At 43.5% G+C, this 22,584-nt stretch overlaps 1 protein-coding gene and 1 pseudogene across 1 annotated transcript in view; one reads left to right on the plus strand and one right to left on the minus strand.

Annotated features, from left to right (window-relative positions):
* The first annotated feature begins 408 nt into the window (after nt 1-408).
* ZNF367 (zinc finger protein 367) overlaps nt 409-22,584 on the plus strand; it is a 33,120-nt gene continuing 10,944 nt past the window's right edge. Inside the window, exon 1 of the mRNA XM_035300457.3 lies at nt 409-1,258. Coding sequence (XP_035156348.2) covers nt 833-1,258 — 426 coding nt within the window. The 5' untranslated portion in view covers nt 409-832. The remainder of the gene's footprint in view (nt 1,259-22,584) is intronic.
* On the minus strand, nt 18,194-18,727 carry LOC118153751 (prothymosin alpha pseudogene; annotated as a pseudogene).

Consider the following 22,584-nt stretch of genomic DNA (forward strand, 5'->3'; position numbering starts at 1 on the left):
GAGCCCCCAGCCCTTTAAACTCGCTGCGCGCGGGAACCGCTGCCCAACAACCAACGGCGGGTGGGGCCGAGCGGGGCGCGCGCTCTGCCGCCCAACGATCGCACCGACCCCGCCCCGCCGCTGTCCAATCAGCTGCCCTCTTGCCGCCCGCCCCGCCGCCGGTCTCCCCGGCTCTACGAACCACGCGGAGGGAAGGCGGGGCGGGGCGGGAAGAGGGTGTGTCCCGGCGAGTGCGGACGCCGCGCGCTCCGCTGGTTTCGAACGCTGTTGGCCCTCGAGACAGGAAAAAAATATAAGAGCGGCGGCCAATGGTGAGGTGGGAAGGACCCGCGCGCAGACCCGGCCCCGGCCCCGCCCCCGCCGGAGGGAAAGAAGGCCGGGTCTGGCAATTGGCTCGCGCCGCCTGTCACTCGTCGGTGCGACCAGCGGGCAGCGGCCTCGCGGTGACTGGTTCCGCCCAGGCGCGAAATGTAACGCGGGAAAAGCCAGGGCAGGCACCGCGGCGGCAGGTTGTTATTTTGGGGGGCTCAGCGCCGCGCGTCCTGCTTTCCTGTCACCGCAAGGGCCGGGCAGTCCGCTGCTTCCCGCGGTTGCAGCCTGCGCTGCGGAGTACAAAGAGCAGAGGGCGCTTGACCTGGGGCTGGGGTCCAGCCCTGCCCGCCCGTGCCGGCCGCTCAGCTCCTTAGGTGGCCGCTGCGCAGGATTCCGGGACACGTCCGTCTGCAATGAGCCGGCAGCCCTGAGCCGGCGATTCGGAGCAGAGCGAGCGAGGAACAGAGCGGTGCTCAGGGGTGCGGCCCGGGGCCGCCGGAGCTGCGGGTCGGGCAGGGCGATGATCCGGGGCGTGGAGGCGCCCATGGCGGAGAACCCGCCGCCGCCGCCCGTCATCTTCTGCCACGACTCCCCCAAGCGGGTGCTGGTGTCGGTCATCAGGACGACCCCGATCAAGCCTACGTGCGGAGGGGAGCCGGAGCCGCCGCCGCCGCTCATCCCGACCAGCCCCGGCTTCAGCGACTTCATGGTGTACCCGTGGCGCTGGGGCGAGAACGCACACAACGTGACGCTCAGTCCCGGGGTCGCGGGGGCCGCCGCCTCGGCCGCCCGGCCCGCTGCCGCCGCCGCCGCCGCCGCCGCCGCCGCCGAGCACTCGGGGCTTCGGGGCCGGGGCGCGCCCCCGCCTGCCGCCTCGGCCTCCGCCGCCGCCTCGGGAGGTGAGGACGAGGAGGAAGCGAGCAGCCCAGACAGCGGCCACCTCAAGGTGAGCGGCGCGGGTGGGCGGGGCACGAGGCAGCCGGGGCCCGTTAACGGTGCGGCAGGCGGGGCAGACTGGAAAACGGGAGGTCGATCTGGCCGCGGCGGGGGCTGTGGCTGACAGGATGCTGACGTCACTACCGCGCGCCAAAAAGCGGCCCCCGGCTGGGGGGGGTCTGTCACGTGACAGGCGGGAGCGGCGCGGGAGACAGTCCTTGCGGCAGGTGCAGTGGGCGTGAGCGCGGCCTGAGGTCGCCGGGGAGACCGGGTCAACGGCCGCTGACATCCTCCCGGCGGGCTGCCGAGTCCTCAGTTCCGACAGGAAGGGAGGGGGATGAAGGCCTTGAGTAGTTCCACCGAGTGCGAGCGGGAAGGGAGCGCACAGTGTCTGCTCTATTACTGCAGATCGCCATGGCCCTGTTACGAGATGTCCTGCAGACAGCCGAAGAGCAGGAAAGGACTTCGGGGCGTCTTCTGCGGCTGCAGTTGTGCCTTCGCTGCCTTTCGTTTATCCAGCATACTACTTGCTAGGTGTTGAGAGCACATGGTGGAATGGGACGCTAAAATTGCTGGCAGTCTCAGACTGCTTAAAGCTGGGAAGGTTGTGACCACTGGTTCAAACCTACATTTTTCAGATGAGGCAGCTGAGGCTTAGAGTGATTAGTGAGGCGACCTCCCCACAATCGCACAGCTCGATAATGGGAGCGCCAGAACTAGGTCGAGGTTTTGTGGCTCTTAGTTCTGCCTGTGTTTGGGGGGGCTTTTCTGCTGACTTATACTGGACTCTGTAGACTGTAAGCTCCAGGAGAGCCAGGAGTATTTCTATCTGGAAGACCATATGACTTTAATATAATATACTCTGTAAATGCTCAATAAAGGTGCTAAAAAATATTTGTGTAATGGGTGCTAACAGAAGGTTAATATCCAGGTTCTGTTTCTTAAGTGGCTGTATGAGATAAGCAATATGCAAGACATATAACGAGTAAATCACACAGTGGATATCTCTGCATCTGTACCAGCACATGATGTATAAGTTATAACGAGTTTGATCATTTTACATGCAGTCACAATGATGAAACTCTACACTGATTCAGTTTTGAGGAAATTGATATATCTTATGTGGCGTTATTATTAAATATAAAGTTATAAAACTGTAGGTTTTGACATACTTCAACTCTGGAAACTGCACCTCAGTAAACATTTGAAAGAATGGTGAGGTAGCTCATGTCTGTAATCCCATTGGGAGGCTGAGGCTGGAGAATCACTCAAGGCCAGAAGTTCAAGACCAGCCTGGGCAACATAGTGAGACCCCATCTGGCAAACTGTACCTGTAGTCCCAGCTACATGGGATGCTGAGGCAGGAAGATCACTTAAGGCCAGGAGTTTGGGGCTACAGTGAGACATGATAGCACCACTGCACTTCCACAAGACTTCAACTCTTTAAAAAAATTGAAACTTGCTGGGCGTGGTGGCTCATGCCTGTAATCCCAGCACTTTGAAAGGCTGAGGCAGGTGGATCACTTGAGGTCAGGAGTTCGAGACCAGCCTGACCAACATGGTGAAATCCTCTCTCTACTAAAAATACAAAAATTAGCCAGATGTGGTGGTGGGCACCTGTAATCCCAGCTGCTCGGGAGGCTGAGGCAGGAGACTCGCTAGAACCCAGGAGGTAGAGGTTGCAGTAAGCCGAGAACATGCCATTGCACTCCAACCCCCACCAAAAAAAAAATTGAAGAAACTAATGATAAAAGCATTGATAATATTGCAGAGTATTGGTGAAGGCTATAATTAGATGTATGGGTATCCTAGATATTTTTGTGGTAATGATTTATAAGTTTTAGTCTTTTTTTAAAAAACACATTAGATTATGTAGTTGAACAATATAAAGGCATTCATCCACAAATTCTTTTTTTAAGATTTTGCCTTTATGATTTTAAATTATAAATCTAGTTCTGGGTCACCCAAGAAGATTAATGTTATATAAATGAAATCTATGGATACGTTGTTTTTGGCCTAAAACAGACTTACCCTCACTCACCCAAACATTTTATAAAAGTTGCAAACAGTGGCCGGACACCGTGGCTCATGCCTGTAATTCTAGCACTTTGGAAGGCTGAGGTGGGTGGATCATGAGGTCAAGAGATCGAGACCATCCTGGCCAAAATGGTGAAACCCCATCTCTATTAAAAATACAAAAATCACCTGGGTGTGGTGTCACATGCCTGTAGTCCCATTTACTTGGGAGGCTGAGGCAGGAGAATTGCTTGAACCTGGGAGGGGGAGGTTGCAGTGAACCGAGATCGTGCTGCTGCACTCCAGCCTGGTGACAGAGCGAGACTCCGTCTCAAAAACAAAAAGTTGCTAACAAGATGCATAGATTTGAAGTGTATTTCCCGATGTATACCTCTTTTCAGAGGTAAAGTATACCAGAAGTTGTGAAAAACATGTAAAAGTGAAAAGGCTGTATTATAGTTCTGCTTTTTTCCTTTCTCATGCAGTTTTTCCTATTGTAACTTTCATAAGTCATTTGATAAACTGATTTGAATGTATCTATTGAGGAAGCAATCCACATGCAGCTCCAAAAATTCATTTGTTTAGCTTTCCCACTGTAAGAAGGGTCTGGAGTATATCTTTATTTAAGGAAGTTGCTAGACTGTTTTGTGGGGCAAGAAAAAAAAATAAGGAAGTTGCTTAGTTTGATTTGTGGTCAATACACTGAACTTAAAAAGATAGGGAGTCCCAGCCCCTTTTCTCTGTTTTGCTTCTTTAAAGTACTTGTTCTTTATCTCCATGTGTATCATAGGTGAATTGTGCTGACCGAGGCTGCTCATTTTTGGGGAAGACAGGAGACAAGTTAACATGCTCCCAATATGCCACATAGAGGCACTAACAGCTGTGGGTTTGAGAACAACATTTGTGTTCATTTACTGTCTATTCTTTGCCACTGCTCTCAGGGGAGGTGTTAACATCTGAATCCTGCAAACCCTGTGTCAGTTTTCTCTTTGTCTTTTGTTTGTTCCTGCCCCACACTGCCTCCCTTGCCTGTGGGAATACCTACCAGCTTCTTCTGGCTGCTCATCACACGATTGCTTAGCACTGTCTGCATATAATTATATATTGTCTTATTCTGGATTGTAGAATTCTGAGAGAGAAGAAAGCAGGTCTAACTGCCTTCTGCCACAGGACGTTCCAAGACTTTCCACCTTGTCCCTGTGCCCTCTACTCAGACTGTATTTGAAGTACTTCTCCCCAGTGGGGCTGGTGGGGTCTGGGTTCTCAGATACTATTCAACCCTGCAGGATCTACCAGCTGCCTATCCTGTTTCCCTTTTCTGTATCACCTGAACACTACAAACACCTAGACTGCACATACTATTACAAATAGCTGGCTTTTAAATACTTTTTGCATAATACATAAATTTATATTACTTATGTGAATAGTAATTTTTGAGCACCATGTTAAAGCTAACATCATGTTAACGTAGTAAGCACTATTTATTGCCTGGCACAGAGTAAGCATTTCATAATGTTAGCAGTAAACTAATGGGCTCTGTGTTGAGCATTTTGAATTCTTTAATTAATTTTATCCTGTTTACCTGATGAGGAATGAGAAATTGAAGAGTCCCCAAGACAAAGTTTAGTTAAGATTGTAAAGTGGTAAGTGGTAGAACTGATTGGAACCTTCCAGAGTCCCTGTTCTTAGTCTCTATACCACACTGTTCCTGGGACTATCACGTGTAAATGGACTTCAGGGTTTTTTTTGCTTGTTTATTTATTTATTTATTTATTTATTTATTTATTTATTTATTTTGAGACAGAGTTTCACTCTTGTTGCCCAGGCTGGAGTGCATTAGTGTGATCTTGGCTCACTGCAACCTCTGCCTCCTGGGTTCAAGTGATTCTCCTACTTTAGCGTCCTGAATAGCTGGGATTACAGGCACCCGCCATGATGCCCAGCTAATTTTTGTAATTTTTTTTTTTTTTTTAAGAAAGAGTCTCCCTCTGCTCTGTCTTCTGGTCTATTTTTACTTTTTAAATATTAAGCTGATATAAGTAGATATAAGACATACTACTGACCATGCGTGGTGGCTCGCACCTGTAATCCCAGCACTTTGGGAAGCTGAGGTGGGCAGATCACTTGAGGTCAGGAGTTTGAGACCAGTCTGGCCAAGATGGTGAAACCCTGTCTCTACTAAAAATACAAAAAAATTAGCTGAGTGTGGTGGTGCATGCCTGTAGCCCAGCTACTTGGGAGGCTGAGGCAGGAGAATACTGTGAACCCTGGAGGCGGAGATTGCAATGAGCTGAGATTTTGCCACTGCACTCCAGCATGGGCGACAGAGTGAGATTCTGTCTCAAAAAACAAAAACAAAAACATATTATTTATAGCTTATCTATATCTCAGTTGAGGTGCTTTATAAGAGTGCACTCAATTCAATAAACTGGAATTAAAACTTGAGAAGTTGTGAAGATAAGTCAGGATGGGAAGTAGGGTTAGGAAGCATGTATCGAGTCTTGGAAAGTTTGTATCTAAATTTGAATGTGAAAAGGTTCACACGCCTCCCTCTGAGACCTATTTTTGTTTTCTTTCTAGGTTGTGCTTGTACCCTTTATTTGAATTCTACTTAAATAAAAATGCGTCAAGGACTTTTAGGTTTTTTAGTTATATGACTAAACACTTTCAAAATCACTAATCTGCATTCTAGAGGTATGGAGATTATTTTTAAAATTACATTTACTGCCGGCCTGGTGGCTCACACCTGTAATCCCAGCACTTTGGGAGGCCGAGGCTGGTGGATCACGAGGTCAAGAGATCGAGACCATCCTGGTCAACATGGTGAAATCCCGTCTCTACTAAAAATACAAAAAATTAGCTGGGCACGGTGGCGTGTGCCTGTAATCCCAGCTACTCGGGAAGCTGAGGCAGGAGAATTGCCTGAACCCAGGAGGCGGAGGTTGCGGTGAGCCGAGATCGCGCCATTGCACTCCAGCCTGAGTAACGAGCGAAACTCCGTCTCAAAGTAAATAAATAAATAAATAAATAAAATTACATTTATTAAGGTATGCAAAAGTTTTTTGGTAGTTTAATAATTTTGTGTTGCAAATTATCAACAGTCTTGACAAGATCTGTTTGTAATTATCTGAAGATGCCTAGAAACATGGTTTTCTTTTATTTTTGTTTTTTGAGACGGAGTTTCGCTCTTGTTACCCAGGCTGGAGTGCAATGGCACCATCTTGTCTCACCACAACCTCTGCCTCCTGGGTTCAAGCAATTCTCCCTCCTCAGCCTCCTGAGCAGCTGGGATTACAGGCACGCACCACCATGCGCAGATAATTTTTTGCATTTTTAGTAGAGATGGGGTTTCACCATGTTGACCAGGATGGTCTCGATCTCTTGACCTCGTGATCCACCCGCCTTGGCCTTCCAAAGTGCTGGGATTACAGGCTTGAGCCACCGCACCTGGCCGGCTGAAACATTTTCTTATTGTTAAGGCCAAAAGGAAGAGGGTCCTCTTTAAGTAACATTGCTTATTTTAATATGTATTGTTAAAAGATGGTATTTATTCATGTATTTAGCACATTATATGATTATTTGTCTTGTCTTATTTTCTCAGATAAAAGAATGCACTTATTAATTAGCCAGGCATGGTGGTGCATGCTTGTAGTCCCAGCAACTTGGGAGGCTGAGGCAGGAGAATCACATGAACCTGGGAGGCGGAGGTTGCAGTAAGCCGAGATTGTGCCACTGCATTTCAGCCTGGCAACAGAGCAAGATTCCGTCTCAAAACAAAAACAAACAAAAGAACGCTCTTAGTGAAACCCTTACCTATATATGGCCAGTGTATTGTATTATGCTGTACCCTTCAGCACTGCATTTCTCATTTGGAAAATTTAAATGTGTTGCTGGTGGCAGAAACAGTCTCAGAGTTGCTAGGAGGCAGCCATATGGTTAACTTTTTTTTTTTTTTTTGAGATGGAGTGTTGCTCTGTCACTCAGGATGGGGTGCAGTGGCACAATCTCCGCTCACTGCAACCTCCGCCTCCCAAGTTAAGGCTATTCTCAAGTCTCAGCCTCCCAAGTAACTAGGACTACAGGTGTGCATCACCATGCCCTGATACTTCTTATATTTTTAGTAGAAACAAGGTTTTACCATATTGGCCAGTCTGGTTTCAAACTCCTCACCTCAGGTGATCTGCCCACCTTAGCCTCTCAAAGTGCTGGGATTACAGCCGTGAGCCACTGCGCCTGGCCAGTTTTTATATTTTTAGTAGATACAAGGTTTCACCGTGTTGGCCAGGCTGGTCTCAAACTCCAGGCCTCAAGTGATTTGCCTGCCTCAGCTTCCCAAAGTGCTGGGATACAGGTGTGAGCCACCATGCCCTGTCTCATGGTTAACTTTTAATGTTTCCCCACTATTAGAGATGCTTATTAATAGTAATGGTTAATCTTAAATTTTTGATGTTTAACTAGTCAGTTATTTCAGATTGCAAGAGTCTTTTTATTTCAGATTACAAGTATGTTCTTTTTTTATTTGTTAATATTTGTTAACAAATTTGTTAAAATTTGTTAATATTTATTTGTTGACTTGTTTTCTATGTTTTTGAGACAAAGTTTCACTGTCAGCCAGGCTTAGTGCAGTAGCACTATTAGGGCTCATTGCAGCCTTGAACTCCCAGGCTTAAGAGATCCTTCCACCTCAGCCTCCTGAGTAGCTGGGACTTTAGGTACATACTTCATCTGTCTATTTTTTTTTTTTTTTTTTTGGTAGACAGGGGTCTTGCCATGTTGCCCAGGCTGATCTCAAACTCCTGGACTCAAGCAATCCTCCCGCCTCAAATTTTCAAGTTGGTAGGATTACAGGCATGAGCCACTGTGCTTAGCCTTTCTTACATATTTAAAAATACTAATTTTATAATATATATTTTTTGAGACCTATAGCAAGCAAGACTTGAACTAAGTGTGGCTACTAAGGATCACAGCCAAGGAGTAAAGAAGATGAAAGAATTTGATGACCACCAATAATTGCCACAAGTTGATTTGTTAATTTGTACTTTAGTGATAAGTCATGGTCTTTTTAGGATCTTGCTAATTCCTGCTTCCATTATACATGGGAATTTCTTGAGGAATTTCGTAAGGATGGGAAAAGACATCAGTTATGTACCTCTTTCTGCATTCTTAGTTTGTTTCATAAACAGATGTTTGTTACTAACACACTGAGTCAGTTAGTTTAGGCTAAAAAGCAGGCTGCAGAATGAAACTTCAGGTGGCAATCTCAGCCTCAACGTGGCTCATGTTATATGTTCTGGAAGGGTTAACCACAGGTGTGTTCCTATTCTGTTCATTCTAGAACCTGAAGGAATCTTTCCAAGCTGGGACAGATGGGTCTCAAAGCAGAGATAAAAGAGAGATGGTAAAACCACGTGTTGTATTAGTTTGTTTTGCATTTCTATAAAAGAATACCTGAAGCTGGGTGATTTATGAGGAAAATAGATTTATTTGGTTCATATTTCTTGAGGCTTTACCAGAAGCATGGCACCAGAATCTGCTTCTGGCAAGGGACCTCAGGGAGCTTCCAGTCATGGCAGAAAGCAAAGGGGAACAGGTTTCACATGGTAAGAGAAAGAACAAGAGGGAGGGGGGGAAGTGCAGGCTGTTTTTAACAGGTCTCACGGTAACAGTGTGAGCGAGGACAGCATCTAGAAGTTCATGGGGGATCTGCCCTTATGACCCAGACACTTCCCACTACCCCTGCCTCCAATATTAGGGATCAGATTTCAACATGAGATTGGGAGGGGACAAACATCCAAACCACACATGCTATTTTCACTCACATTTTTTTTTCTATTTTTTTTGAGGGAAAAAGAGAAGAAGGGAAAAAAAGAAAAAGAGGGAAAAAGGAATATTACTTCATTCCTAAAATGGGTTTCAATAATGGCCGATAAATATTTTGAGTGTTTAAAGTGGTTAATGCATATTTTATGTGTTTAAAATGGAGACCTCTATTGTGTTTATTTGTTCTGGCTCTGAGTTCAAGTCCTGGATATCGTTATCAATTTGTTGTCTCGTTGAATCTAAATCTCATTATGTGTCTTATGTATCTGGGTGTTAAGATCTCTTATTGTTGCATTAATCCTTTTACCCTTGCATCCTTGTAGCTTTGAAATCTATTTTATTAAGTGTGAGAATTGCAACTCCTGCTTTTTATTTATTTATTTTTGCTCTCCATTTGGTTAGTGAGTTTTTTTCCATCCCCTTGTTTTGAGTCTTTGTATATCTTTAGATATATCGTTAGGTTTTGTGGATAATGTATATTTTGTGTGTTTAAAATGGAGAGCTCTGTTGAGTTTATTTGTTCTGGATCTTAGTTCCAGTCCCGGATATTGTTATCAATTTTCTGTCTCGTTGAATCTAAATCTCATTATGGGTCTTATGTATCTGGGTGTTAAGATCTCTTATTATTACATTAATCCTTTTATCCTTGTATCCTTGTAGCTTTGAAATCTATTTTGTCAAATGTGAAAATTGCAATTCCTGCTTTTTATTTATTTATTTTTGCTCTCCATTTGGTTGGTACGTTTTTTTTTCCAACCCTTTATTTTGAGTCTCTGTATATCTTTGGATATACCGTTAGATTTTGTCTGTATCTTTTGATTGGGAGATTTGGTCGATTTAAATTTAGGGTTGCTGCTGTTTGATATTAACTGGCTATTTTGTCCTTTTGTTGATAAAAATTCTTCTTTATGTTAATGCTCTTTACTTTTTGGTGTGTTTTTAGAAAGGGTCATACTGGTTGTTCCTTTCTGTGTATAGTGCTTCTTTGAGAAGTTCTTGTAAAGCAGGCCTGGTGGTAATAAAATCTCTGAGTACTTGCTTGTTCCTAAAAAATTTTATTTTATTTTTCCTTCAAATGTAAAGCTTAAATTGTCAGGATATGAAATTCTGGGCTGAAAGTTCTGTTGATTAAGTATATTGAATATTGGCCCCCACTCTCTTCTAGCTTGTAGGGTTTCCGTTGAGAGATCTGCTGTAAGCCTAATAGGCTTACCTTTATGGGTAACTTGATCTTTCTCTCTGGCTGCCCTTAATATTTTCTCCTTCGTTTCGATCTTGGTGAATCTAACGATTATGTGCCTTGGGGTTGGTCTTCTTGAGGAATATCTTTGTGGTGTTCTCTGTATTGCCTGGGGTTGAATAGTGTCCTGCTTTGCTAAATTAGGAAAATTTTCCTGGATAATGTCCTGGAGAGTATTTTCCAGCTTGAATTCATTCTCTCCGTCACATTCAGGTACACCAATCAAGCGTATATTAGGTCTTTTCACATAGTCCCATATTGCTTGGAGACTTTGCTCATTCCTTTTTATCCTTTTTTCTCTATTCTTGTCTTGTTGTTTTGTTTCATTAAGTTGATTTTCGACCTCTGATACCCTTTCTTCTGCTTGATCCATTCGGCTGTTTAAGCTTGTACATATTTCACTAAGTTCTCGTGTTGTATTTTTCAACTCCATAAGTTCATTTGTATTCCTCTCTATATTGTTTATTCTTTTCAACATTTCATCTAACCTTTTTTCCAGGTTCTTAGTTTCTTTACATTGGGTTAGAACAAGTTCCTTTAACTCCCAGAAGTTTCTTATCATCCACCTTTTAAAGCCTACTTCAGATAATGGAACACAGTCCTTTTCCATCAGGGCTTGTTCTGTTACTGATGAGTCCTTTTCCATCAGGGCTTGTTCGGTTGCTGATGAGTCCTTTTCCATCAGGGATTGTTCCGTTGCTGATGGGTTCTGATTTTGAGTATACTCGGCCTTCTTAGGCTGTTTTTTTCCCTTCATTGTAGATGACCCGCCTTTCTAATTAGTTTTCTGAGTCAACGTCCTACTTATTGATTCCCAGTGTTGGGATCCGAGCAACCCACTGTGGCAGCCTAAATAGCAGCGATAAGACTGATGGTGCTCTTCTGCCCGGGAATCTCTGGTCTGGCTTCCCTCTTGAGTCCGCAACAAGCGGCTCTGACTTCCCGGAGCTCCAAACTCCAGTCAGTAGGGGAAGCAGTCCCGTTGGCTCTGCATGAAGAGGGGCTGCGCCGAGTCGCCGGCAAAACCGCTGCGGCGGCCACAAGAGTCGCGCTGGCGACCCGTGGGGCTCCTCCACTGGGAATCGGCTGATCGGTGAGTGACGAAAATTCGTCTAAAAGTGTGGCGTCGTCTCGTTCTCTGGGCTTTCACTGGGAGCTACAATCCTGAGCTGTTAGTGGTCGGCCATCTTGGATCCTTTCACTCACATTTTATTGTTCAAAGCAAGTTATATGGCTAAGTTGCACTCTGGACTCACAGTGAGAGGGGCAGTGAATGTTTTTGCAATAATGTCTGCCACAGTGCCTTCTCACATTTTAAAAATTGTGGTTAAAAACCCCATAATATTTACCACCTTAACCATTTTTAAGTGTACAGTACAGTAGTGTTAACTACATAAGCGGTTGTGCAACAAGTCTTGATTTGTTCCTCTTGTAAAACAAACTATATTCATTGAACTCGCCTTTCCTCCCTCTCTAGTCCCTGGCAACCACCACTTTTCTAAGAATCTGATGACCTCAGATACCTCATATAGGTGAAATTATGCAGAGTTTGTCTTTTTGTCACTGGCTTGTTTTACTTAGCATAATTTCCTAAAGATTCATCCATGTTATAGCATATGGCAGGATTTCCATCTCTGAAGGCTGAGTAATACTCCATTGTTACTCACACACTGAATCAGTTAGTTAGACTAACTGTATATAGCACTGGTTATCCATTCATCAGTCAGTAGACATTTGGGTTGCTATCAATTGTGAATAATACTGCAGTGAACACAGATGTGCAAATATCTCTTTGAGATCCTGTTTTCTTTTCTTTTGGATATGTAGCCTTCCCACATCTGTTTTTTTTTTTCCCCCTTATTTATTTATTTATTTTATAATAGAGACGGGGTCTTACTACGTTGCCCAGGCTGTTCTCTTAACTTTCAGCCTCAAGCAACCCTATCACCTCAGACTCCCGAAGTGCTGGGATTACAGGTGTGAGCCACTATGCCTGATCCCACATTTTTAATCATTAAAAAAGTTAACTGTGACAGGTAATGAGAATTTATACTATCAACAAAAAACATATTTCTTCAGTTACTAATAATTTTTAGCTGTTTCTGTTTAGTACACTGCCTGTATCTAAAGACTAAAGGAAAAATAGGTAAAGACTTCATTAAATCTTTCGAAAACTTTCTATAGACTTAGAATAAAAGTGTACAACTAAGTTGAATATTCATGGTATAAGACTGAAATCAGGTTATTAAGTTGTGCTGAATATAGATTTTATTATTTAAGGATTTTCTTAAAACATGATTTATCCTAGAAGATAATTCATCCATGTAGGGATTGAACTTTTCTTTCAATGTCAAAATTTGATTGAAGGGAATTTTGCAGTAGCTTTTTATTATCTGTCAAGGTTTCAGGCTGATATTTAAGGCTTTGGGAAGACTGGGTTTTGATACTGAAAGCCCACGCCTGTAATCCCAGCACTTTGGGAGGCCAAGGTGGGTGTATCATGAGGTCATCCTGGCCAACTTGGTGAAAATCCATCTCTGCTAAAATACAAAAAATTAGCCGGGCATAGCGGTGCGGGCCTGTAATCCCAGCTACCCTGGAGGCTGAGGCAGGAGAATCACTTGAACCCAGGAAGCAGAGATTGCAGTGAGCCGAGATCCCGTCACTGCACTGCAGCCTGGCTACAGAGTGAGACTTGTCTCAAAAAAAAAAAAAAAAGAAAAGAAAAAGAAAGCCCTAAAAGCATCTTCATTTTAGATGTAGTTGTACATGATCCTTTTATGGTTTGTTTTTTTTTCCACGTAACTTGTATGTGCGAAAGTTCTCTTAACTGGGGAACAAAGTTTATTTCAAATAATGTTTATTTTATATTAGTTTTAGCTGTATAGAAAAGCTGTGAAGGTAGTACAGAGAGTTCCCATAAACTGTACACCCAGCTTCCCCTGTTAGCATCTTACTCTAGTGTGGTACATTTGTAAAAAATTAATGAACCAATATTGATGCACTAGTATTAACTGAAGCCCATAGTATATTCAGATTTCCTTAGGTTTTTAATCAGGGTGAAATTACATAACATTAATCATTTTAAAATATACAATGCAGTGACATTTAGTACATTCACAATGTTGTACAAGTTCCAAAACATTTTTATCACCTCAAAAGAAAACTCAGTCTATTAAAGCCATGACTCCCTGTTCCCCACTACATGCAGACTTTGGAAACTAACAACCTACTTTCTGTCTCTATAGATTTACCTACTCTGGAGATTTCATTAAATGAAATTACATAATACGTTGCATTTTGTGTTTGGCTTTTTTTAGCATACTGTTTTTTAGGTTCATCCACTTTGTAGCACATATTGTTTTCATGGCTAAATAATTCCATTATTTATGTATACATATTTCATTGTATATGTATATATATATGATATTGATACAAAACTATCAAACTTTTCCACAGTGGCTGAGCCATTTTACATTCTCATCAGTAGTATATGCTAGTTCCAATTTCTCTACATTTTTAAGAAAAAACTATTTCCTACTCATTTTCCTTCCCCCCCCCCATTATAACCTAGTTGGTGCAAAGTAGTATTGTGGTTTAAATTAGCATCTCCCTAAATGATGAATGATTTTGAGCATCTTTTTTTTTTAGATGGAATTTCGCTCTTGTTACCCAGGCTGGAGTGCAATGGAGCGATCTCGGCTCACCGCAACCTCCGCCTCCTGGGTTCAAGCAAGTCTCCCTCCTCAGCCTCCTGAGTAGCTGGGATTACAGGCACACGCCACCATGCCCAGCTAATTTTTTGTATTTTTAGTAGAGACCGGGTTTCACCATGTTGACCAAGATGGTCTCGATCTCTTGACCTCGTAATCCACCCGCTTTGGCCTCCCAAAGTGCTGGGATTACAGGCTTGAGCCACCTCGCCCGGCCGAGCATCTTTTTTTGAGACAGAGTCTTGCTTAGTTGCCCAGGCTGGAGTGCAACAGTGTGATCTCGACTCATTGTAACTTCTGCCTCCTGGGTTCAAGTGATTCTCCTGCCTCAGCCTCCCTAGTAGCTGGGATTACAGGCAACCGTCATCGTGCCCAGATAATTTTTGTATTTTTAGTAGAGATGGGGTTTCACCATGTTGGCCAGGCTGGTCTTGAACTCCTGACCTCAGGTGATTCACCTGCCTCAGCCTCCCAAAGTGCTGGGATTACAGGCATGAGCCACCATACTCGGTCGATTTTGAGCATCTTTTTGTGTATTTGCTGGCTATATAACTGCATTGGAGAAATGTCTTTTCAAGTCATTTGCCTATTTTCTAATTGGAATTTTTTGTGATTTTTGTTGTTGAGTTGCAAGAGGTCTTTTTGTATCCTTTATACTAGAACCTTATCAGATGTATGGTTTGCAAATATCATCTCCCATTCTGTAGGTTGCCCTTTCATTTTCTTCATAAAATCCTTTGATGTTCAAAAGTTTTACATTTTGATTCAGTCCGACTTATTTATTTTATTGCTTATTTCTTGGTGCCATATCTAAGACTCCATTATAAACAAAGTCATGAAGATTCATCCCTATGTTTTAAGAATGTTACAGGTTTTGTTTGTTTGTTCATTTTTTGTTGTTGTTAGAACAACTCAGCAAAATAAAATTCCTGTTTATTGTTGGACAACATTGTTTCACACATACATCAAACAGGCCAAAAGAAAATCAACAGCAATTTCATAGACAAAAAAGGAAAAAAAGGAAATCTTTTAATCTTTGGCTTTTTAACCATCTCATACAAACCAACTACTTATAGTACAGCTAAGTACATACACAACAAAGGTACTAGAATGTTCTGAATACGATTGTTCCTCTGTTGTCATTTTCGCCTTTTTTTTTTTTTTACAAGATTTTCTTTCTCCTTTGAGATTATAATGAACATGGTCACATCACAAGTAAAGTCAGAAGTAGGACAGAAAACACTCTGAAGGCTGGTTTGGTCATCGGAGATCATTAAAAATGGCTGACCCTAACAATATGTACAAAAATATAAAATGTAAATAAAAAATACAAACAAATTTCCTTTTTAAAGTACTTTTAAGAAAAAAGCAGGGCCTTGAAAGTTTTGGCTCTGTTTTCCTCCCCTGTTGCAAATTCTCATGGTTTGGTTTGGGTGGTGGAGTGAAGGTGGCACTGCCCGCAGTGAGCGGGCGGGCCGGCCTCTCTACTCAAAGGTGACCACGTTTAGATTCTGAGACGGGAAGTGGAGGGTGAATAGGTCACGGCGGGCTTTTTTTTTTTTTTTTTTAGTTTAACTTTTCCTTTTTTGCTGTCTAATCATCCTCGTTGGTCTTCTGCTTCTTGGTATCGACATCGTCATCCTCAGCATCTTCAGCTGCCCGCTTGCCCACAGCAGACTCACCTTCCTCATCTTCATCTCCTCATCATCACCTTCTTCTTCCTCCTCTTCTTCCTCCCCACCTTCCTCTTCATCTGCCTCATTGTCAGCCTCCTGCTCCCCGTTTTCCTCATTCGCATTCCCGTTAGCAGGCGCCTCTCTTCCATTTTCCGCCTCTTCCACAACTTCCTTCTTCAAGTCCTTGGTGGTGATTTCGGAGCTGGTGTCTACTGCTGCGTCTGACAGGATGGAGCACGCCGGTGATCCGATGCGGGGGACTAAAAAGAAAGCGAGATTTGAAGGACTCTGGCGATAAAGCTGCGGGAGTCTGCGACGGCGAAGGAGGCGCGCGGTGGAGGCGGCGGAGGCGAGCCGGACGAGGGACAATGCAAAGATGGCGTTTCAGAGCAGCCATTGGGCTGTTCTTTTTTTTTTTTGAGACAGAGTCTAACTCTGTTGCCCAGGCTCAAATGCAGTGGTGTGATCTTGGCTCATTGCAACCTCTGCCTCCTGAGTAGCCGGGACTCCAGGCATGCACCACCCTGCTCGGCTCATTCTTAGCATTTTTGGTGGAGATGAGGTTTCACCATGTTGCCCAGGCTGATCTCACACTTTTGGGCTCAAATGATCCACCTGCCTCGGCTTCCCAAAGTGCTGGTATTACAGGCATGGGCCACTGTGTCCAGACAAGATTTATATAGTTTTAGTTTTTATATTTAGTTCTGTGGTATATTTTCAGTGAGTTTTTGTATATAGTGTAAGGTAGGGGTCTAACTTTATCCATTTGTGTATAGAAATCCACTTATCCCAGAACCATTTGTTAAAGAGACGATTCTTTCTCTATTGAAAGTTCTTGGGTCCCTTGTTGAAAATCAATTGGCCTTTCATGTATAGGAAGGTTGGTTTCTGTACTCCCAATTTTGTTTCATTGGTCCATATGTCTTTCCTTGTACCCTTACCACACTGTCTTGATTACCAGTGCTTAGTAGTAAGTTTTGAAATTGGGGAGTCCTCCTGTTTTGTTCTTTTTCAAGACTGTTTTGGCTATTTGGAACCTCTTATAATTCCATATGAACTTGAGGATCGCCTTTTCCATTTCCGCCAAAAAATAAACCAAACTGGAATTTTAATAGAGATTGCATTGTGCCTGTAAGATTGCTTTGGATAACATTGCAGCCTTCAATATTAAGTCATCTAATTCCTGAACTGTGTCCTATAAACTTTGGTATGTTGTGTTTTGGCATTATTTGTATCAAAGTATTTTATTTTTTCCCTTGTGATTTCTTTTTTGACCCGTTGGCTATTTAAGAGTTTGTTGTGCTGGGCGTAATGCCTTACACCTGTCATCTCACTACTTTCGGAGGTCGCGGCAGGTGGAACACGAGGTCAGGAGTTCAAGAGCAGCCGATGAAACCTCATCTCTACTAAAAATACAAAAATTAGCTGGGCGTGGTGGTGTGCACCTATAGTCCCAACTACTCGGGAGGCTGAGGCAGGAGAATTGCTTGAACCTGGGAAGTGGAGGTTGCAGTGATCTGAGATCATGCCACTGCACTCCAGCCTGGGTAACAAGAGGGAAACTCTGTCTCAAAAAAAAAAAAAAAAAAAAATCAACAGCAGCCGGGCACGGTGGCTCTAATCCCAGCACTTTGGGAGGCCGAGGCGGGTGGATCACGAGGTCAAGAGATCGAGACCATCCTGGTCAACATGGTGAAACCCCGTCTCTACTAAAAATACAAAAAATTAGCTGGGCATGGTGGCACGTGCCTGTAATCCCAGCTACTCAGAAGGCTGAGGCAGGAGAATTGCCCGGACCCAGGAGGCGGAGGTTGCGGTGAGCCGAGATCGCGCCATTGCACTCCAGCCTGGGTAACAAGAGCGAAACTCCGTCTCAAAAAAAAAAAAAAAAAAAATCAACAGCAACTTCATAGACAAAAAAGAAAACCTTTTAATCTTTGGCCTTTTAACCATCTCATACAAACCAACTACTTATAGTACAGCTAAGTACATACACAACAAAGGTACTGGAATGCTCGGAATACAATTGTTTTTCTGTTGTCGTTTTCGCTTTTCTTTACAAGGTTTTTTTTTCTCCTTTTAGATTATAATGAACATGGTCACACCACAAATAAAGTCAAAAGTAGGACAGAGAACGTTCCGAAGGCTGGTTTGGTCATCGGAGATCATTAAAAATGGCTGACCCTAACAATATGTACAAAAATATAAAATGTAAATAAAAAATACAAACAAATTTCCTTTTTAAAGTACTTTTAAGAAAAAAAGCAGGGCCTTGGAAGTTTTGGTTCTTTTTTCCTCCCCTGTTGCAATTTCTCATGGTTTGGGTTGGGTAGTGGAGAGCGCGTCGTGTCATCTGCGGGTGGCACTGTCCGGGGTGGGCGGGCGGGCCGGCCTCTCTGCTCGAAGGTGACCAGGTTTAGATTCTGAGACTGGAAGTGGAGGGTGAATAGGTCAAGGCAGCCTTTTTTTTAGTGTGTGTGTTTTTAGTTTAACTTTTCCTTTTTTGCTGTCTAATCATCCTCGTTGGTCTTCTGCTTCTTGGTATCGACATCATCATCCTCATCATCTTCAGCGGCCCGCTTGCCCTTAGCAGACTCAGCTTCCTCATCTTCATCTCCATCCTCCTCCTATCACCTTCTTCTTCCTCCTCCTCTTCCTCCCCACCTTCTTCCTCTTCTTCATCTACCTCATTGTCAGCCTCCTTCTCCCCATTTTCCTCATTCGCATTCCCGTTAGCCTCTCTTCCATTTTCTGCCTCTTCCACAACTTCCTTCTCCTCCTTCAAGTCCTTGGTGGTGATTTCGGAGCTGGTGTCTACAGCTTCGTCTGACATGGTGGGGCACGCCGGTGATCTGAAGTGGGGGACTAAAAAGAAAGCGAGTTTTGAATGACTCTGGCGATAAAGCTGCCGGAGTCTGCGAAGGCGAAGGAGGCGCGCGGCGGAGGCGGCTGCAGCGATCAAGGAGTCAGACGAGGAACAATGCAAAGATGGCTTTTCAGAGCAGCCAGTGGGGAGAGACTTGTTTTGTAGTCTAACATATGGTCTGTTTTGGAGAATATCTTTGTGGATCTTCTACCTAGTTGTCTTATTCATTATTGAAAGTAGGGTATTAACTGGGCACAGAGGCTCATGCCTGTAATCCCAGCACTTTGGGAGGCCAAGGTGGGTAGGTCACTTGAAGCCAGGAGTTCCAGACCAGCCTGGCCAACATGGTGAAACCACGTCTCTGCTAAAAAATACAAAAATTAGCTGGGCGTGGTGGCATGTGCCTGTAGTCCCAGCTACTTGGGAGGCTGAGGCAGGAGAATTGCTTGAACTCAGGAGGCAGAGGTGCCAGTGAGCTGAGATTATGCCACTGCACTCCAGCCCGGGTGACAGAGCAAGATTCTGTTTCAGAAAAAAAGAGGCTGGGTGTGGTGGCTCATGCCTATAATCCCAGCACTTTGGGAGGCTGAGACAAGCAGATCACCTGAGGTCAGGAGTTCAAGACGAGCCTGGCCAACATGGTGAAATCTATCTCTACTAAAAATACAAAAAAAAGAAAAAAAAAAATCCAGGCATGGTGACAGGTGCCTGTAATCCCAGCTATGGGATCCTGAGGCAGGAGGATCGCCTGAACCCAGGAGGTGGAGGTTGCAGTGAGCCAAGACTGATTGCACCACTGCACTCTAGCCTGAGTGACAAGAGTGAGACCCTGTCTCAAAAAAGAGAAAAGAAAAAGAAAAATCAAAGAACTAGGGGGCTCTGGCTGTTTTTGAACTATTTTGCCCTTTTGCAGGGGGCTCTGTTCTTAGGTGTATATGTATTTATAAATGTTATATATTTTCATCTTTTCACTTTTTTCTTTTCTTTTCTTTTTCTTTTTTTTTTTTTAAGGAGACAGTGTCTTGCTCTATTGCCCAGCCTGGAGTGCAGTGGTGTGATCATAGGTCACTATAGCCTTGAACTTCTGGGCTCAAGTGATCCTCCCACCTCAGCTTCCTGAGTAGCCGGGCCTATAGGCACACACCACTGATCTGGCTAAGTTTTAAATTTTTTACAGAGATGAAGTCTCACTTTTGCTTAGGTTGGCCTCTAATTCCTTGCTTCAAACAGTCCTCCTGCCTTAGCCTCCCAAAGTGTTGGGATTACAGGTATGAACCACTGCTCCCAACCCTGTCCTTTCACTTCTAACCTATTTGCATTTTTGAATTAAAGTGCTTGTAGATAGCATACAATTGGATCATGTTTTTTTTTTTTTTTTTTTTAAGGGAGGAAGGGAGGAAAGGAAGGAGGAAGGGAGGGAGGAAGGAGAGAGGGAGGGAGAGAAGAAAAGGAAGGAAATCAGGCAATGAGAGAGACATTGCCGACCTGGATCTAGAGGTCTACAAGTTGATTTCTTTTTTTCTTTTTTTGAGAGAAGGAAAGAAAAAAAAGAGTGAAGGAGACGAAGAAAGAGGAAGAAGAAGAGGGAGAGAGAATGGATATGTTGCTTTGTTCTAAAAAAAAATGGGTATTAATAATGGCCAATCAATATTTCATTTAAACCTATGAGTAGGCGTGATGTGGTATTGACAAGAATGTATATTTTGTGTATTTAAAGTGAAGAGCTCTATAAATATTTATTAAGTTTACTTGTTTCGGATCTGAGTTCGAGTCCGTGATATTCTTATTAGTTTTCTGTCTCATTGAGTCTAAGTATGTATCTGGATGTTAGGATCGTTAGCTCTTGTTGTTGCATTGATCCTTTTACCACTATATCTTTGTTGCTTTAAAATCTATTTTATCAGATACGAGAATTGCAACTCCTGCTTTTTATTTATTTGTTTATTTTTGCTCTCCATTTGGTTGGTAAATCTTTTTCCATCCCTTTGTTTTGAGTCTTTGTGTATCCTTGCATGTGAAGTAGGTCTGGATGTAGCATACCGTTGGGTTTTGGCTGTATCTTTTGATTGGGGGATTTAGTCGATTTAAATTTAGGGTTACTGCCATTTGATATTAACTGGCTGTTTTATCCATTCGTTGATGTAAATTCTTCTTTATGTTGATGCTCTTTGCTTTTTGGTGTATTTTTAGAAAGGCTAATACTGGTTGTTTCTTTCTATGTGTAATGCTTCTTTCAGAAGCTCTTGTAAAGCAGGCCTGGTGGTAATAAAATCTCTGAGTTCTTGCTTGTTCATAAAAGATTTTATTTTTCCTTCAGTTGTGAAGCTTAGTTTGGCTGGATATGAAATTCTAGGCTGAAAGTTCTGTTCTTTAAGGATGTTGAATATTGGCCCCCACGCTCTTCTGGCTTGTAGAGTTTCTGCTCAGAAATCTGCTGTAAGTCTGATAGGCTTCCCTTTGTGGGTAACCTGACCTTTCTCTCTGGCTGCCCTTAGTATTTTCTCCTTCGTTTCAACCCTGGTGAATCTAACGATTATGTGCCTTGGGGTTGCTCTTCTTGAGGAATATCTTTGTGGTGTTCTCTGTATTACCTGGGGTTGAATATTGTCCTGCTTTGCTAGTTTAGGAAAATTTTCCTGAATAATATCCTGAAGAATATTTTCCAGCTTGGATTCATTCTCTCCGTCGCATTCAGGTACACCTATCAAACGTAAATTTGGTCTTTTCACATAGTCCCACATTTCTTGGAGACTTAGCTCATTCCTTTTTATCCTTTTTTCTCTAATCTTGTCTTCTCATTTTATTTCATTAAGTTGGACTTCGACCTCTGATATCCTTTCTTCTGCTTGAACAATTGGAGTGTTTAAACCTGTGCATACTTCTTGGAGTTCCTGTATTGTATTCTTCAGTTCCATTAATTCACTTATATTCCTCTCTAAGTTGTCTATTCTCATTAGGATTTTGTCAAACCTTTTTTCAAAGTTCTCAGTTTCTTTACATTGGGCTACAACATGTTCTTTTAACTCACAGAAGTTTCTTATTATCCATCTTCTGAAGCCTGATTCTGTTAATGGGATGCACTCGTTCTCCATCAAGCCTTGTTCCCTTGTTAATGAGGAACTGTGATCCTCTGTAGAGGGAGAGGCATTCTGATTTTGAGTATTCTCAGCCTTTTTACGCTGGTTTCTTCCCATCATTGTAAATTTATCCACCTGTCATCTTTGTAATTAATCAACTTTCAAATTAGGTCTCTGAGTGGACGTCCAAGTTGTTAACTCCCAGGGCCGAAATATGAGCAACCCACTGCGCAGGCCAAAACAGCAGTGTTAAGACTGATGGTGCTCTTCTGCCCTGGAATCTCCAGTCTGGCTTCCTTGTTGAGTCCATAATAGGCGACTCTGCCTTCCCAGAGCTCCAGACCTCCGTCAGAAGGGGAACCAATCCCGTTTACTCTACACCAAGAGCTGCTGCGCGAGGTACCGGCAAAACCGCTGTGTCAGCCACAAGAGTCACGCTGGCGACCTGTGTGGCTCCTACCCTGGGTATCTTCTGCTCCGTGAGCGGCCAAAATTTGTCTGAAAGTGTGGTGTCCTCTCGTTCTCTGCGCTTTCACTGGGAGCTGCAATACTGAGATGTTAGCAATCAGCCATCTTGGATCATTCTCCGAGATGGGGTCTCACTTGCTCAGGCCACGGTGCAGTGGCATCATGACTAAGGCTACACTGTGGCATCACGGTAGCCTTGAACTACTTTGCTTAAGTGATCCTCTCATGTAAGTCAGTGGGATTACAGGCACGAGCCACCACTAGTGTTCTGTGAGACTTTTTTGAATACCTAGAGCCTCCTTCCCCCACCTCCCAAAAAACAGTGGAAATAAGGGAAGACAACAACCTTCTCCCAGTCTTTGCAGAATGGCTATGTTGGGGGACACTGTCGTTGCTTAGCTTTGCTGTTTACAGCTCTGCCCTAGCCTTCATTTCTTGCTTGTGCTGAACCTAAAGTTCA

The sequence above is a fragment of the Callithrix jacchus genome, chromosome 1 (genome assembly GCF_049354715.1).
Source record: "Callithrix jacchus isolate 240 chromosome 1, calJac240_pri, whole genome shotgun sequence".
NCBI classification, from domain to species: Eukaryota; Metazoa; Chordata; class Mammalia; order Primates; family Cebidae; genus Callithrix; species Callithrix jacchus.